The 18,497-nt window shown below is 41.0% G+C and overlaps 1 protein-coding gene across 2 annotated transcripts; it reads left to right on the forward strand.

The window, feature by feature from the left end:
- Nucleotides 1-3,792: 3,792 nt before the first annotated feature.
- On the forward strand, nt 3,793-18,464 carry setdb1b (SET domain bifurcated histone lysine methyltransferase 1b). Of its 2 annotated transcripts, none has more exons than XM_061716931.1 (25): nt 3,793-3,942; nt 7,201-7,404; nt 7,496-7,662; nt 7,780-7,823; nt 8,920-9,058; nt 9,150-9,323; nt 9,489-9,690; nt 9,779-9,852; nt 9,961-10,151; nt 10,929-11,058; nt 11,224-11,533; nt 12,174-12,287; nt 13,336-13,639; nt 13,729-13,990; nt 14,193-14,283; nt 14,391-14,507; nt 14,682-14,851; nt 14,953-15,174; nt 15,406-15,576; nt 16,799-16,929; nt 17,151-17,170; nt 17,293-17,417; nt 17,517-17,803; nt 17,901-17,989; nt 18,101-18,464. In XM_061716931.1, the coding sequence occupies exons 1-25, from the start codon at nt 3,809-3,811 to the stop codon at nt 18,216-18,218; spliced, it is 3,990 nt and encodes a 1,329-aa protein (XP_061572915.1). In that variant the 5' UTR covers nt 3,793-3,808; the 3' UTR covers nt 18,219-18,464. The 2 variants fall into 2 exon arrangements, with proteins under 2 accessions (XP_061572915.1, XP_061572916.1); XM_061716932.1 differs by lacking the exon at nt 3,793-3,942 and adding an exon at nt 4,974-5,057.
- The last annotated feature ends 33 nt before the right edge of the window (nt 18,465-18,497 follow it).

Consider the following 18,497-nt stretch of genomic DNA (forward strand, 5'->3'; position numbering starts at 1 on the left):
TGTTTTTTGAGGTCAGGATCAGTTTCCAGCCCCTCAAGTGGATTACCACTAAGGCATCGTATTCTCTTTCCTCTTTCTGCATCTTTGCTTTTACTGTCTTTGACTACTTTAAGGAAGTAAAATAATCCAAATTTAGTATATGTGCACAGGGATATACATATAAGCCTCTTGAGAAGCCTTGTGTAGGTTATGCACAAAGTGCCTCTACATATACACCAGGTAAAAAGCTTTAAAGACGCATGTGCAGCTACATCAGTCTTATCAGTGTTATCCTGTGTCTGTGCTGTCAGCTGACGACAGATCCTGTGACTCTGTTGAGGTGTCATCTCCTGTAAAGGTGTCTCCTGAAGAGATGTCCGTGTGTTCTAATCTCAGGAACGACCTGGTTGTTACCAAACTCCCTGTTAACTATTCATGGAGGACACGGTTGCCAAATGGGGCTCTTGAGTGTCCACAGGTCCATCTTATTGTTTTAAGAGGACCTCAGAGGCCAGGGACGGGAGGAAAATAATTAGAAGTTTGCTGGATTTTTTTTAATTTGAAGGTGAAGTGATTGAATAATGACTAACATTCGAGGACGTGCTTCTAGAGAGGTTAATAGATCAGGCGAGTGTTGTTAGGTAGATACGTAACTTTGGAGGTAGTGGACTTCTCAGCATGGACCCTCCAACCTCCCCTATGAGCGATGTGGATGTGGATCTTGGTTTTGCGCTCTTCTTCTTTTTCCTCCTCTGCTTCTTTTTGTTGGTGACTATCGTCCGATGTGCTCAGCTGGTCCTTGACCCCTACAGTGCTGTTTCTGCTGCCTCATACCAGGACAACGAGACAGAGGGATGATGGAGACCAGAGACTGGTTCAGACTCCTAACGTGGATTCACAAAAATCTAATTTGGCTTTCTACATAATATCTTTAACTGAGTTTGTTTTATGAAGCTTCTGCTTCATTAAAATGTTTGTGGAAAAGCTGCATATTCTAATTATGTAAGTATAAAATGTTGAGTACCAGAGTTGTGTAGTGGTGTGGTTGTATGGTGGCTTTATGGTGAAAAACAAAATCCAAAAGTCCAACAGTTTGGACAATAAGATGGCAAAAGCATTTCCAGAATTAACATCCTACCATGCACAGTAACAGAGAAAACATTTTCTACCAAAATTATTTTTTTCTGCCCTTTTTTTGTCTTTTACCCAAATATGTATATTTGTGTCTTTCACTTGAGGGCCACCAGAACTTTTCTTATATGCGATGACAGCACCACAACTGCAAGGTGAGTGAATGCTAACTTTTGATTTATACGGTTACAAATATTTGAGATGGAAATATCTGAGACCGAAGCTGTCTGGTTGTTTGATATGAACAGATCAGACGCCACCTCATCCTCAGTCCACATAATAATAATAATTAGAGCACAGATATTTAAAAGTTTAACAAAAAAAATAGGAAGGAAAAATGAATTTTAGCTTGCTCTCCTAATGATATCAATATGTTTGAAAGCGTTTTGCACAAAATTAAAAAGTTAATGAACCAATGTTCTTTGACAAAGTTTTACTGTTCTCTTAAAGTACTGCATCGATTATTGGGAACAGAAATATTTCCAAATATTTAGTGATGACCAAAATCCTAGAAAAGAGCAGTGCAGAATATGTATAAAAAAGTTCATAATATGTTAAGGAGGGAAGAGTAAGAAAACAACTGACTTGAAAAAAAAAAGACGCTTGGAGGAGTTCATCCCCAATCCAACACCACGAGACTACATGAGGCTGAATGAAGGGAGCTGGGGATTATCGTACAGCATTTATAAAATCTGGATGGTTGATATGGCAACAAGTCTCTGATGATGTTCCCAGAACAGAAGAGCCCTGAATTCATACTGCCCCCCCTCCAAAAAAAGAAGGAAAGTTTATTCCACAAGAAAAGACAACATAGTTCACAGTCTATTAGTATTTTTTTAAACTATACAACACATATATTTCTATTTCAACCGCTACCTGTCTTTTACTTTGAGTTTTGAGGAGACCTATTATGGCATCTAATAAGATAAAATAAGATAATCCTTTATTTCTCCCTCAATGGGGAAACTCACTTGTTAGCAGCAGTACACTTACAGTTTTTCACAATTGTTTAAACACATTTCCTGATAGACTACCTCACTTTCTCAAAACTCTAAACACAAATTACAAAACTCACACACAAAATGCTAAATCCTACACTTCTCTTGCAAAAGCACACTCTACACCCAAAACAGTGTTAACTCTTCACTAAATGGTATTTCCTTCTCATATGCCAAACACATGAACACTGAACACTGATGTGCAGAATGGAAGACACTATAGTATGAATGGAAAACACTATATGAATGTCTCAGTAGAATCATGCATTTGTATGTTCAGTGTTACACCTTCAGCTGTTGGATGTAATATATCACCATATAGTATTCTTATGTATAGGCTACTCAAATAGAAAACAACACACAATTCTTTACTGTAACAACAAATAATATTTTACAGTATTTGGACTCAAAATGTGCAGTCCACTGGACATCACAGCAAGCTGTGGATGAAAACTTGACAGAAAATAGAGACAGAACAAAAGTATTAGGCTGCGTCCTGCCTTTCATCCCTGGCTGGCCACAGGACCTCGTCCACGTCGCAGGCGATGTTCTCCCTGGCCGAGCAGCGGGGGAAGAATCTCCTACAATGTCGTATGAAGCCTTGACAGGCCTCAGCAGTGACATCGCCACATGTGTCCTCCGTGGCCTGCAGCAGTGGGATCCGTGTCTGAGGATTTCTCTCATATACCTTCCATCTCCAGGCAGAGAAAAACTCTTCAATTGGGTTGGGGAAGGGAGAGTATAGAGGGAGATATAGGACATCAACTTCTGGATGGACCCTGAACCACTCACGGACCAGAGCAGCCCGGTGGAAACTGACATGTCCCAGATAACAACAAACCTGACCACCTCTGTGTCCTCCATCTGGTCTGACTGGACAATGTAGAGCTGGTCCAGGAATGCTAGAAGAAGTGCAGTGTTGTAGGGGCCAAGGGTGGCATGGTGATGGAGGACGCCGTGGTGATTGATGGCAGCACACATTGTTATGTTCCCTCCACGTTGGCCAGGGACCTCTGTGATGGCACGCTGGCCGATGATATTCCTCCCTCGGCGCCTTCTTTTTACAAGGTTGAACCCCGCTTCATCAATGAATATGAATTCAATGGCAAATCAGTGATTGCATATTGCATAACAGCCTTTGGAGTTTAGAAATGTGATCGACTGTGTGTTCTGTGTGAACAGCAAGAGAGGGAATTCAGGAAGAGTGTGCAGGATATTGGGAATTGTGTGTAGTGTTGTGAGAAATGTGTGGTATGGAATGGGAATTTGAGTCTAGAGCAGTAAATGTGCTTGGAGTTCAGCAGGATTGGTTCAGCCACCTGAAACATGAGTTTCAGGTTGTGCACATTGTGTCTGATGTTCCAATAAATGTGTTTAAACAATTGTGAAAAACTGTAACACACACATACAGGGGAGGAGTGAAAAAAAAGTAGAAAATATATATAATTACGAGATATATATACACCTATTTTAAACAGGCCTTGAATGTCTTAAAAACAAGCATTTGATTTATTTTGCTAAATAAATTAGAAATTCAGCCTTTGAGCCATGTCTTTAGCATCTCATTCTCTAACCTCATTATCTATGCAGGATTCTGAGTGGGCGGGGCGGCTATGATAATGGGCTCTGATTGGCTGCCTGACGCGATGACGCGTATCAGGGGCGGGCACACAGAGCATCGCTCTGAGCGCGGAGGAAACATGGCGACCACGTCCGAAGAGCAGCCGGCTGCAGTACACTATAATTATGATCCAGAGTCTGACCCAGAACCGCAGGACGAAAGTGAGTCTGTTGCTGAGTCGCAGCCGCGGTTACAGCAGGATGTCTCAGAACGGTACGTTAAGATTTAAATGTAATGGGCTACGAAACATGGCGGAAGCTCCGGTCGGCGGAGTTGTTGTTGTTCCGGGGCAGAGCGATGGATAAAACAGAGTGGCGGTCACGTGGCTCATGGAAGCCCCGAAAGTTCCCAAACAAAGCCGCATAATACGGCATAAAATTGTGCCCCTTATCAGCCAGGTACTTTTTGAGTCAGTTAGGCACCACTTTAGCCTTCCCGACACTCGTCTAGTCTTTCAGACACACTTTCTACTGCTGTTAAACTCTTACCTTTAAAGTCCGAAGCGCCGGATGTTGACATGGTCTCGGCGAGACGCCTTCAAAATAAAAGCACTAAATATCGGTCTCCTTATAACAAATAAAATAGGAGCTGGCTTTAAATAACGTTAAAGGAGCTGTATGTAAGAGCAATAATAAAACGAATCATAAAATGACCCCGATATGTCAACATACATTAAAAAATCATGTTCATTTCAAATACTTATGTCACTGACAACAGCACTCAAGCCAGGATATTCCTGTTTAAAAAGAGGAGTTGCAGCCCTCAACTGATGTTTATGTTTTCCTTTTTTGTTTTGGCCTGAAGCTCCACCCTCCACCTATCTCCCAATCACCAAGTCAGTATTGTTTCGGCATCCGGGTTGCCAGCTCGGCTCTAATTATCGCAGCCATGGCAGCCTACGTTCCTGCTGCATTCTGCAGCCTACCTGGCAACCTCTGGTCGGGGGGAGGAGGGGGAGGGTACACGCCGCTCAACAATATTTTGAAAGTGACTGCAGTACCAGTTTTGGACATTTCTTACAGACGGCTCATTTAAAGTCAAATCAGAATTACAAACGTTTGCCTTGGGTTGAGCAACATCAGTAATAGAAAATATACACTTAGAATCTAATTATCGTACAACATAAAGTAAAAATATAAAAAATAAAAATAATAGTAAATAAATGAATAAGTGAAACATCAACTGTGTTGGTGGAGTTAGTGTGTCTAGCACCGCCCGCCTCGGATACGCCGCGACACAAACCATGCACTCTCTATTGTAGCTAGCCGGAAGTTTTAGCATCAGGCTAACTGCATATCTGCAGCCAAAAGGATGGAAAACAGTGACGGGTGAGCTCATTTACAGAGGCGTCTCTGCACAAACACCAGTTGTTTATTTGAAAGCGACCCTGTGCAATACAAATACGACTGTTTTTCAAGCCATCTGTTTCAGTGATTTCTGCACATGAGACCATGTCATCGCATGCTAAGCTAACGTGCTAAGAACGGTCACCTGTTCAGAGCTGTCGTCTCTCAAACCAGCAACCTATTAAAGGATCTGGACAATTGGACTGGTTCGCCAAAGCAGTCAACTGAATGGGATTTTAATGCTGCTCGTTTTCCTGGACTTAAATGTTTCCAGTTATCCCGTGATGTGTTGTTTAAAGCTCATTTCTAATTAACTCCTGATGCACATTTTCAGTTATTATTGTCTAATAGACGTACAAAGCAAATACAAAGATAGTTTCTAGTATCATATATCAGTCCAAAGTCTTTGTGTCCATGTTAGTTTATGTCCCTGTGTGAGTTTCAAGTAAACAAAGTCACAGTTTGACTGAAAAAGTGGGGTTGATAACTCACAGATTTATTGTATCTTCACTCAACAGTAGATAATCTCATCAGTTTCTATGCAGTTTTCTTTTACATCTAGATCTATTGTTCGCTAAGAAAAATTACTTGCTATATGTCAATAAGAAACGGGAAAAGGTAAATCAGAACTGTGCAGTGTTGCAGATGAAAGTCCTGGAATAAACCAGACCTTATTCCCACATGTGCTGCTTCTGAAATATGTTGTCATTATAGCCGCGGTTGAATTGGTTTGATATTGGATATTGGATATTATGAATTCAACACCCATAAAACTTGTGATACATACCACTGATTTTGGTCAAACCACTTGTGATGTGTTCATGGTCATCTAGACTATATATCACAAAACAGTAATTATTAAAAAATCATATATATATGGGCTTATTTAATGAGGTTTAATGAAAACAATTGGTGTTTTGTATCACAAGTGTTATGGGTGTTGAATTTATTAAACCTCATTAAATCAGCCCATAATATGATTTTATAATAATTACTCTCTTGTGATATATAGTCTAGATGACCATGAACACATCACAAGTGGTTTGACCAAAATCAGTGGTAGGCTATGTATCACAAGTTTTATGGGTGTTGAATTCATAATATCCAATATCCAATATCAAACCAATTCAACCGCGGTGTCATTCTAACGGTTTTATAAACACGGGCTCTGAGATGCAAAATACTGCTAAATGGAACAGAAGAACCGAAACAACAGACACAAAAAGAAAAAAACTAAACAAAACCAAAAAAAAAAAATAGTCAACAAGACGGTAACAAAACAGAAGATGCAACTTTTAAGAAAACGAAAATGCTGCTTTCCATAGTTATTTATTTTTCTAATATTGCATTTTTCTGAATGTCTCTTTTTCATCCAGTTGTGAATGTTTTTGAAATTGTGTTTTTTTTTTTTTTTAACCCTGACTTTGCATTTACCGGTGTTGTGCCAAAAAGTGATTGCCTGCCAGAATCTGATTTCTCCCCTGAAAATGGGTCTTTTTACCTGTCAAAAATTGATTGAAGGCCAAATACAGTTAATGAAAAGTTGTTTATGCCTAAATATGACGTGATCTCATTCTTGAGCTTCATAATCTGAAAATCTGACGTTTTAGCGCTATCGTTCAACGGGCTACTGTGCGCGCTCCCGCGGCCAGAAATCAGAAGAAAACAGATTCTGGCAGGCAATCACTTTTTGGCACAACATCGGTATGTTTTTGCTGTTTTGTTTTGCATCTCAGGGACACAGTTGGTGTTTTTGAAAATGTTTTAAATGTATTCAGTTTTTAATTTGGTTAAATTACAATAGGCCTCTTAAAATTGCCTACCTCATACTGATGCACCTTTCACTTTCTTAAAATTGTTGTTGTTAATAAGAGCTTTCATTTGTCTATTTACTGTTCAGTGAGCGAATATAACCGAGTCAAATTCCCTGTCTTGTTTTACCTGACTTGGCCAATAAACCCGATTCTGAGTACATTTAAACACAGAAAAGTTATTTTGAGTAGTTGTTATCATTTGTTTATATATGAGGCAGAGAAACATACACAACAGAAAAAAAGATTTGTTGAAACCAGTTTGAAAAATTCTGTTGGATAAACGCTTGACTTGTTCGTGTGCACCTTCTCAGGATGGAGGTGGATGGCTGGGACCCAAGCCTGGAGGAAGAGCTTGGCATTTCTCTGGATGAGCTCAAGAAATGGATCGAAGAAGCTGTGGAGAAGAGCGAGATTGTACAGAAGAAAAGAAATCAGTTGACTGAGCTTAAGGAATGGGTGGAGCAGAAAGAGGAGGAGGAGGCGAAGACAGAGATGCTTCTTAATGATGCCAACCAGTGAGACAATATTTACTTTTCTTCACTGAGTGGTATAATGGTGGCGGTATTAACACAAGTTCATGTCTTTCCTTTTTCTACTTTTGCTCAGGTCAGTATTAGAGTGTGAGAAGCTGGTGAAGGCAGCTTATCAAAGTAATGGTCTTGTCTACCGGGAGAGCAGCTCGGAGGACGAGGGAGGTGGAGGAGGTGCACTGGCCTCTGAAGTCATTGAGATAGATGATGACGATGACGACGATGTTATTGCTGTTGGCTGTTGTAAGTCATCGTGTTTTGTGAAAAAAAAAAAAAAAACAAGCTACCATTCAGTATCGGACTGTAATGAAAACACCGAGGTAATAATTTATGACTTTCTCTTTTGATCTGCACCTTTAGTGGTTCCCCCAAAGAAGACTTTAACTCCTTCCAAAGACCCTGTGGTGAGTACAACAAAAGAAATCTACCTCATTTTTTTATTTAAATCCCAGATGTCTCTAATTAACTGGTCTATATGGCAGAAGTTTCAAAATGTGGATTTATTTTATCCTTTGACTTTTTTTTTTTATAAAAACCTATCAAATAGATCAGCCTTTTAGAGAATGACAGCTCAGATAAGATGATCTTTATTGATTCCAAATTGACTTCTTTTTCTGCCACACATGGTCAATATGTCTCAGTATGTGAAGAAATGTACCACAATAATTTGAAGGTCTTTGATAACCTTTTCTAAGATCATGGAGCTTAATCAGCTGGAGAAGATTTTAGATAGTTGGATTCATTAAAGCATGTCCTAACAATGAAAAAGCTGAATCTTTAAGCAGGTACCAAAAAACCCTTTCAGACTCAAGATGTATAACGTCAATTGGCTTCATCACTGTTATAAGGTCTGTGATGGAAAGAGAGGTGGTGCATGTCAGATGGTTGCCATTGATGCAAGACTTGAAATTAAATTAAGTAAGTTATAACACTAGTCTTTATAAAGTCGGCATTTCCACTCAAAAATATACCACATTGCCCTACAATTCACATTAACATTTTAAGCACTGGTTGTGGAAAATACGGTTCAGCTTGTTGAATTCTGATTGACGTCCTACACTTGAGGAGGAAAATGGGATCTTTGACTTCACCTGGTGTCACCAGTCCCAATGTTGCCATGGGTGTAAGATATGAAGATGCGACTCAATTCAAAGCTGCTAAGTCCTCATATGCTTATTTCTTTTCCAAAACGGCACCATTTCACAATAAAAATTCATCTCTGCTTCACATGTAAGCTGCATTCTATTCAACAAACTGGCAGTTGATAGGAGCAGTTAAAATATACCATATAAGACAGAGAACGCTTTTATTTATAGTTTTTACACATTCATTTGGTTCAGATATACAAAAAAAAAACAACAAAACTTGAAATTGCAGCAGCTAATAAAGTGTTTAACAGGAATAGTGACATTTAGAGCTGAGTGGGACACACACAAATATGTTCCTGAGTTATTTATGTAATGTGTAATGGTTTTGTCTGTTATTTATTTATCACACCAGTTAAAAGAAGCTTCTGCAGTTCTGCAGAAAACCACCCAGCAGGTGCAGAAAACATCCCAGCAGGTGCAGAAGTTGGTCCAAATTGTCAACAAACCCTCACCAAGTGCACATTTGCTCCGGTCTCCAATGCAGCCTTCAGGTCAGTCGGACGAGCACAAACTAATTTCCAAGCATCACAGTTGACTGGACGAGTGATCAACACTCACGTGTGTGGCTTTCCTACCTTCCAGGTATCCAGGGTTCAGCACCAGCAGTGTTTATATCCCAGGCTCCGTCATCACAAGCATCGACCCAGCCAAACCCTAACATGAAAGAGGATGAACTTTTAGTCGGGATGAGCATTCTGGGAAAGAAACGCACCAAGACATGGCACAAAGGCAACCTCGTTGCTATCAACGCTGTCGGTGCGGCCTCTTTTAACAATCTCTTTTGAGTGACTTTTGAAAGCATGTTTTCTGCGGAGTAATTGAGTTTCTTAATTATTTTTCGCTTATCTGATTTTTACATTTTTTTTTATTTACCTTGATGTTCTGTATCTTTAAAGCTTCACACCCTCTGTCGTTAATTAGGAAATGGTGTGTTCAAGTATAAAGTGAAGTTTGATAAAGGCAAGAGTCTGCTGTCTGGAAACCATGTGGCTTTTGATTACAACCCCACCCTGGAGAGTCTGTACGTCGGCGCTCGAGTTGTTGCTAAATACAAAGATGGCAACCTGGTGTGGCTCTATGCAGGAATCGTAGCAGAGATGCCCAACAACAAGAACCGCATGAGGTAGGCTGATACAAATGTATAGAGATGCTGAGATCACCAGTGTGACTTCATTGATATCCCCTTGATTAATATCCTTTGATGATTTCAGGTTCCTGATTTTCTTTGACGATGGCTATGCTTCGTATGTAATACTACCTGAACTCTATCCAATATGCAGACCATGTATGAAGCTATTTATTTATTTCTTTTTTTTTTTATAAAAAAATAAATACAAATAAGATCAATATCTTAAAAACTGCTTAACACATGAGACCATTTGTGTTTTCACAGTAAAACATACTTGGGAGGACATCGAGGATGCATCGTGTCGAGACTTCATCGAGGAGTACATCTCTGCTTATCCCAGCAGGCCAATGGTGCTCCTGAAGGTCGGCCAGATAATCAAGACGGAGTGGGAGGGAACCTGGTGGAAGAGTAAAGTGGAGGAGGTGGATGGCAGCTTGGTCAAGATCCTGTTTTTGGTATGTCAGCACTAGTATTATTTTTCATTTTTGGAATAAAAATTCAGATGAAAAGTATTAATTTACAACTTATGTGTCCAACACCAAACCAAAACTTTAGAAAAATACTTTCACAGTAACAACTTTTTTTGGGGGGGGGGTTATTAAAGCATAGTAAACACAAAAATCCAGAGCCACTGGTCGTTTCAGCCAGTGCTGGAAATGATTTCTGCAGGTTGTGGTACAAATCAAGAAGAAGAAAATGCTGCACAGTCTTAAAATGTACATGCAGTCAATGTTATTTCAAGCAAGCCAATCACAAAACTAACGCTGTACAAATAGAGTTCAGTGTAAAGTTTAAAGTAATTAACGAATAATTATTATATATTCAAAGTCATGCAGTATAGTAGAACTAAAAGGTTTGACCACTTACAGTCTTCCTTATTACCATTAACAAACCAGAAATTGGAACATGGTTGGGAAAGGATTATGTTTAGTTTGCCTTTGCAGCAACCTATTATTACTAATACTGTGACAAAAGTCACTAATTTTCAAAGTCAGTCTAGATTTTAATATGAAAGAGTAAACTTTCATGACTCTTATGAAGTTGTGACACTATTGCTTTAACTTAACTTGTCTGCCTTTGTTGGAGTACAGTGTTTCCGTAGTGAAGATGAGATCAGCTTCCTTATAACTTGCCCATATTAGAAATATTATTCTCTTGTTAATGAATTGCTGAATACTTGTTGACAGCAGCAGTTGATGGGTTGAATCTCTTGTGTTGTCTGATGCTGGCAGGATGACAAGCGGAGCGAGTGGATCTACAGAGGATCCACCAGGTTGGAGCCCATGTTCAATCTGAAAATGACAACGGCAAACACCCACGAAAAGAAGCTGGCTGGCCACCAGAGAACAAGACCTAATATGGGTAACACCCCACGCCCATGCAGGCAGACATCTGCGCTGATGGAAAGGCTGTGATTTGGCGGTTAAAAAAAAAAAAAAGCAGGAATAATTACAAAACAAACAAAAGAATATATCTACTTTATAGATTACTGTCTATTTTTAATGATTGTTGTTTTTTGATTTCCAGGGGCGTTGAGGAGTAAAGGCCCAGTTGTTCAGTACACCGGGGTCGAACACGTTGGGTCGTCTCCTGTGAAAGGATCACAGGCTCCAGCTACTGATTCTCCAACAACGCCGCAGATTCAACCCCGTCCACAAATACAGCAACCCCAGCAGAGTCAGCAACCCCAGCTTACCCAGCATACCCATCATACGCAGCTTACCCAGCAAACCCAGCAAACCCAGCATAGCCAGTTTACCCAACATACCCAGTATACCAAGCTAAGCCAGCAAACCCCTCAGACACCACAACAAACTGTGCAGCCTATTCGCATTGAGTAAGTATGCTTAGTAAACAAACTACAGACCACAAAAGATATCAATAAAGAATTAAGAGTTAATCAGTCACCTAAGATCAGTGTATACCATCCATTTCATCCTGTTGTCAGTCATTATGGTTTGTTCCCATTTTAACTTGTTGTCAAGCACTTTGCTGAGTATTTTGTTGCTTACTATGCTGGAAAAAAAGGATTTATTTTTTTTTGTCCCTGGGAGTATGTTTTATGTTTTTGACATACCATAATTTCAAATGAAATGAAATGTTTACAAACCACCAAATTATTCAAGGAAATATCAACTTGTAGTGTGTCAGTAAGATGTAGCGCCAGCATATGGTTTCAGAAGAGCTTCAATACCACCACATTGAGTCTAAATCCCGATGTAAAGAAATGAGGAAAGTAGAAGTGATGGAAGGTAGTAGTAGTGTGTCTCTTTGCTGGACTACAGTGAGCTAAAGTAATGGTCCAGCTGATGCTGCACCAGATTATATATAAAAAAAGAAATTGGGATAAACTTTGAAATGGATGGGGACACAGTAGAAGCCTCACTCTAGGCCAAACAACTGGAGTCATCATGTTGCAGCTGCTCATTTTATTACATGTTTACAGTTTACATTAAAATGTCTTTGCTGTCTTCAAGGAATAAACATCAGATGGCAAAGAAGAGCACATCTCCATTTGTCCCTGGTATTGGGGGCACGCATGCCTCCAAACTCTTGCAGTCTGCATCCTCCAACTCCATCACTCTCTCCAAGTGAGTTCAACTTCTGCCAAAAAAAGTGACACTGCTGTGAAAAATGTAAACAAAAATACAACAGAATCATTCAAATCATTCAGAATCCATGTTTAACTTAAAAGACAGCAAATCAAAGTCTGCATCCCACAGGCTTTGCAAATTACAGGCCTATTTCTAAATTACCATTTGTATCACATATCCTTGAAAAAAACTTAACTGTCAATTAACTGCATTTCTGAAAGAACACGGTATTTTAGAGCGCTTCCAGTCTGTTTTTAAAACACTGTCTAGTTTTTAATGACTTTTAGCTGCGGACTCTGGAAACTGTGTTATTTTTGTGCTTAGATTTAACTGCTACTTTTGACACAGTGGACCACAACATTTTAATTTCTCCTTTAGATAGTAGGTGTGGCATCAGGGGCAGAGCACCACAATGCTTCAGGTCCTGCCTTAAAGATCAAAGTTTTTGTGTTGTCATCTGTGACTGTGTCCTCCTCTGCAACTCTAATCGTGTGGGGTTCCACAAAGATCAATATTAAGCCCTCTTCTATTCTCTCTGTATCTGCTTCCACTTGGGTCCATCCTTTGAAAATGTGGTGTTTCTTTCCATTGCTATGCAGATGACAGCCAGATTTTTGTGCCACCTAAAGGGGACCTATTATGGCATCTAATACCTATTTTAAGCAGGCCTTGAATGTCTTAAAAACAAGCTTTTGATTGTTTTTGCTAAATAAATTAGAAATTCAGGATTGAGAAACACTGCTCTAACTAACTGAAATGATGACTCATTTTGTGCACATATTGTACAAATACTCTATAAACATGTGTCTGTAAATAAATAATTGACCATTTATGCACGTACACTCTTAACTAAGAAGTGGGAAGTAACAGAGAGGAAGGAAGCAGCTCGGGTGTCAGAATCATCTTGTTTCAACAAGATGATTCAAAACCACATTATTAGCATAATAACAACAGCACGACTCCGTAAGAGTTGCAGTGCTGAACTTATGAAAGTTGTAGAAAATATTAATTTCTGTTTTGTCTCTTCATCTGTATTCATCCGCAGTGTAAGAATATTGACTACTGCAAGTACTGCCCCATCCAATTTGACGCAGTCGTATCAGAGACAGTTGTCCTCTCTGGCTCCCGCCCCGGCTCCCGTGACGCATGCGCTGGCCACCATCCCTCAGCAGCCCTCGTACCGAGCCCCGACAGACCGCATCTTCTACCTGGCACACACATGCCAACCTGCTTGCCTAAACCGGGTTCGACCGGTAAAATCCGACATGCACAGAGGGAAGAACCCCCTCCTCAGCCCTTTGCTGTACGATTTCAGACGCATGACAGGACGACGCAAAGTCAATCGCAAGGTAAACTTGGACTGTAATACGACTGATGACCTTTTACACTGCTTTCGTTGTCTTGTATAACTTCAGCTTTCTACATGTCCACCCCTCAGATGTCTTTTCACGTGATCTACAAAGCTCCGTGCGGACTTTGCCTTCGTAACATGGGAGAGATCCAGCAGTACATCTTCCAGACCCGCTGTGACTTTATATTCCTTGAGATGTTCTGTCTGGACCCCTACGTACTTGTGGATCGGCCATTCCAGCCGCAAAGGCCCTTCTATTACATTCCAGACATCACTGGCGGAAAGGAAGACATCCCGCTTTCCTGTGTCAACGAGATTGATACCACCCCACCTCCTAACGTCGCCTACAGTCAGTATCACCACGTTTACAACTAAGGACAGAAATGAGCCTATTTGGCTTTTGGAGAAGTTTTATATCACTCCATCTAATCAGTGTTTGTCTGGAGATAAGCATTGTCCTGACAGGAGATGCTGAATGCACTTTTGCTTTGTATACTTGCAAATAAGTATGTCATCATTAAGAGAGTGACGGCTCTTTTCCTGTCTTCAAGGTAAAGAGCGTATTCCCGAAGATGGAGTATTTATCAACACGAGTGCAGACTTCTTGGTTGGGTGTGAATGTACTGACGGCTGCCGAGACAAGTTAGTGGAGCTGCTCCTTTTAAGAACCTTCATTTAAAAAAGAAAAAAAAAAAGTTTACCATTGCTAATTGCCCTGGGATTTTGATCTTGTCCTGTCTTAATCACAGATCCAAATGCTCGTGCCACCAGCTGACTCTTCAGGCTACAGGTTGTACGCCGGGAGGGCAGATCAACCCACACGCAGGATACCAGTACAAGCGATTAGAGGAGTGCCTGCCCACAGGGTCAGACATAGCACACATTGATCCAAAGCTCTTCCCTCTTGCCTGAACTCTTACTAAAAGACTAACTCCCACCCTTCTTGACCTCACGAGAAGACAACAGATCATTTTGTTCTCATGATTCAGAGCTAATTATGTCTTATTCCTTTTCCTTTTTTTTGGCCTCCTTTCTCTTAGGATCTACGAGTGTAATAAAAGGTGCAAATGTTGTGCTCAGAGCTGCACTAACCGACTGGTGCAGCATGGCCTGCAGGTCCGACTCCAACTGTTTAAGACTCAGAACAAAGGTTGGGGCATCCGGTGTCTGGATGACGTGGCCAAAGGCTCTTTTGTTTGCATTTATGCAGGTGATGAACAGATTGGATTTAGACTGTTGGCTGATGAGAACACTTGATCATTTATGAATTCCTCACTTTTTTTTAAACTTATTTCCCTCCACTTTTAACAGGTAAAATCTTGACAGACGACTTTGCTGACAAAGAAGGTCTCGAGATGGGTGACGAGTATTTTGCTAACTTGGACCACATAGAAAGTGTGGAAAACTTCAAGGAGGGATATGAAAGTGAGGCTCACTGTTCGGACAGTGAGGGAAGCGGCGTAGATGTGTCCAGGATAAAAATCCAGCCGTCTGCTTTAGCATCGAGCGCCGCTGGCCGACCGCCCAAGAAAAGTGAGTACAAGTCCATAGCTGAGGAACATTAGACACGAGGAGATCGACCACAACTGCTTTCAAACATAAATCCTGTTTATTACACAGAACAGGAGGTAAATGTGACTTATCTGAAGGGATTTTAGTTTCTTAATAAACTACCTCAGCACCATACAGCAGCTCTATCCATCTGTCTGGGGGGGCCATATAGAGTTTTCTGTTTTACACATATCATGTTTCCACCTCTCACAGACCGTAGCTCAAACTCATCAGATGACAGCAACGAGGACGACGAGAAAGACTCAAAGAGCGAAGATGAGAGTGACAGTTCAGACGACACGTTTGTGAAGGACAACTACTTCAGCTCCAGTTCTGTGTGGAGAAGTTACACCACACGTGGTCAAGCCAAGGGCAACAAGGAAGGTACGCTGAGTCTGTGTCGCCCAAATCAGAGGAGACGTTTGTCGCTGATAACCATCGTTTTCCTTTACAAGGAACTCCTCATGTTAGACTTGGCTTTGATCCCAGCGTTTGTGTGTGTTTGGATTAGCAGTCATCAAGAGGCACATGCACAGCTCTTAAATATTTTCCTTTTAAATTCAGACTCTTACCTTAGGTCTTAGTTCTGGGCAAAATCTTAAATGTCAACTTTTTGATAAAGGGTCTGCAGATGAGTGATGCGTGTTTCACTAACTTGAGGATCTGTGTATTGGTGTCTGTGCTAGACTTGACACTTCTGCTATGTACAAACAATTCAAAGGAACTAAAAAAAAGGAGCTGAATTTTTGAAGGCTAGAGAGCGTTTACAGTGGTTGTGCCGTGCGTGTACATGTGGAGAGCTGTACAGTTCTTTCTGATGGAGAGCATGATAAACAGGGGATTTATTGAAAATATTTTTACGACAAGACTAATTTAAAAACATTTTGCAAAAATCATGACCCTTTTTTCTGTTTTGAGATCTAGTATGTATTTTTGTGAACTTGATAAGATATAATTTATCAGACGTTATTTAGGACATGCTGTGGACTGTTTGATTAAGTATCAAACAAACGTGAACATGTTTTTTAATAGAGCAGATTGACAGCAGTTTACACGCATCATGCGAGTGAGGGAGAAAGGAGAGCCGACGAATGTTTTATGTGACAAAACCAGAGGGAGTCGATGTTGCGATGGCTCTCGTCTTTCCGTCTGCTCAGTGGGCTCTCAGCCACGCTCTCTCACCCCTCTGTGCCATAAGTTTATTTTTGAGGCCTTTCTGTGATGCAGCACCCCCAGCTTTCATTTGACGGCCACATGTTGAAACAGAAGTTGATCTCAGCTTGAAGAACAAAAAAGAAAATAACCATTTCTCCCAACACCATTGGGAGAAATTGTGTTACTGAACTGACTAGTTATAGTAATAAGTACTCTGTGTATTTAATCTACCACCTTTGGATGAGCCATAGCTTTACAACAACAAATAATGAGATTCTACCCTGTGTTGTGAATAATGATCCAGGAGATTGTGTCAACTTGTGAAGAAACGTATGGGTTGCCCTTAAACCAACTACAACACTCCTTCATTGTGGTTTTGATATGTTTATCGATGTGCTGTGGAAAGTTTGTTTTTCTTTCTTCTCACTTGCTTTCCGACCTCCCGCTTCAGGGAGTCAAGACAGTAAAGACGGAATGAGCATCTCAGTCAAAGGAAGAGACGATGAGAAGCCGCCGTCCATGCCAGAAGAGACGGGGAAGAGCAAAGTGGCGTCCTGGCTGACGAGCCACGGGATGAAGAAAGTGAGTCAAAAGGGAAGCAACGAAGGAATTACTAAGCATGATGATTCATGGGAGGGAGACTGTAGGGGATGTACTTGTCCTCTCATCATAGGGAAGATTTTTCTTCCTCTTTTTGGAGAATAAACCATGAAAGTGGCTCTTGGCCTTTTAGGTGATTTAACTTCATGATTGCTTTTCTAAATGATTTATAACCCTCCCTTTGCTTTTTTTTTCCACAACAGGAAGGCGAGGATAGCAAGAAGTGAGTAGGAATCAACCAAATTATGTTTAAATAGATTTTTAACAATTTTTTTAAACAGTAATTTAGAAAGACCACTAGAAATAACAATATCACTTAAAAATGTATTTTTGTGCTTTTTGCAGTCAAATGAAGACAGAATCTGGGAAAAAGCAGGACGTGATGACCGTCTCTGACAGCGATGATGTTCAGACCATCAGCTCAGGATCTGAAGACAACAAGGAGAGGGAGAGGGAGAAGGTCACCCCAGGTAAAGGAAGGAGAGAGAGGAACTAAAACTAAACTGCAGGGCTTCAGGTTTTTGTTTTTCCTCCTTTCATTATGATCTTTTCTCCCGCTTCTTGCTCAGGTGTGATTAAAAAGCAGGTGGCAGTAAAATCTACCCGAGGCATTGCCCTGAAAAATAGCCACAGTATGATGGTGAAAACAAGTACACCTGGAGGTGGGGGAGGGTCATCGGGTCAGGGGGGGAAACATGGACACCAGGGCCAAACGGGGGGAGGAGGAGGAGGAGGAGGAGGAGGAGGAGGAGGAGGAGAAAACCCTCCCAAATTCACTCGCCTGTTCTTCGATGGTGAAGAGTCGTGCTACATCATTGATGCCAAGCTGGAGGGAAACCTTGGCCGTTACCTCAATGTAAGATGTGGGAATAGGCTGAAAAAACCCATCATAAGTCACGTAAAGGCCTTTCTTTCCTCATGTAACGTCACCTGTTACTTCTCTCGTGCTACAGCACAGCTGCAGTCCTAACCTGTTCGTCCAGAACGTGTTTGTGGACACGCATGACCTGCGGTTCCCCTGGGTGGCATTCTTTGCCAGCAAGTGAGTTTGGTCACATCAAAAGTCATTATAAATGATACTTTATATGTAGCATAACATAGAACATGTCTCTCTTGTCCTTGCACTTATTTCCGTACTCGTGTCCTGTTCCAGGCGGATCCGGGCCGGCACAGAGCTCACCTGGGACTACAACTATGAGGTGGGCAGCGTGGAGGGGAAAGAGCTGCTGTGCTGCTGTGGATCCACGGAGTGCAGAGGAAGACTGTTGTGATCTTGGTGTGATCCTGCTGCACCTCTGCTGCTTTTGTACGAAACTTCTAGGAGCCCTTCAACACTATTAACCCCCTTGCCACCAGCCCCCCCCCCCCCCCCCCCCCCTTTTTTTTCTAAGTTGTTTTATGATTTTTTTCCCTCTTTGTTTGTGCTTTTATATCGTATTGGCCTGTTACTTGAGTCGTCTTGTGTTGTCTGACCATGTTTTCTTAACATCTGAATAAAAATGTCTTGAATCACTCAAGTTCTCTCAAGTTCAGGGAATCCTTTTGTGTTA

The sequence above is a fragment of the Cololabis saira genome, chromosome 3 (assembly GCF_033807715.1).
Source record: "Cololabis saira isolate AMF1-May2022 chromosome 3, fColSai1.1, whole genome shotgun sequence".
NCBI lineage: Eukaryota > Metazoa > Chordata > Actinopteri > Beloniformes > Belonidae > Cololabis > Cololabis saira.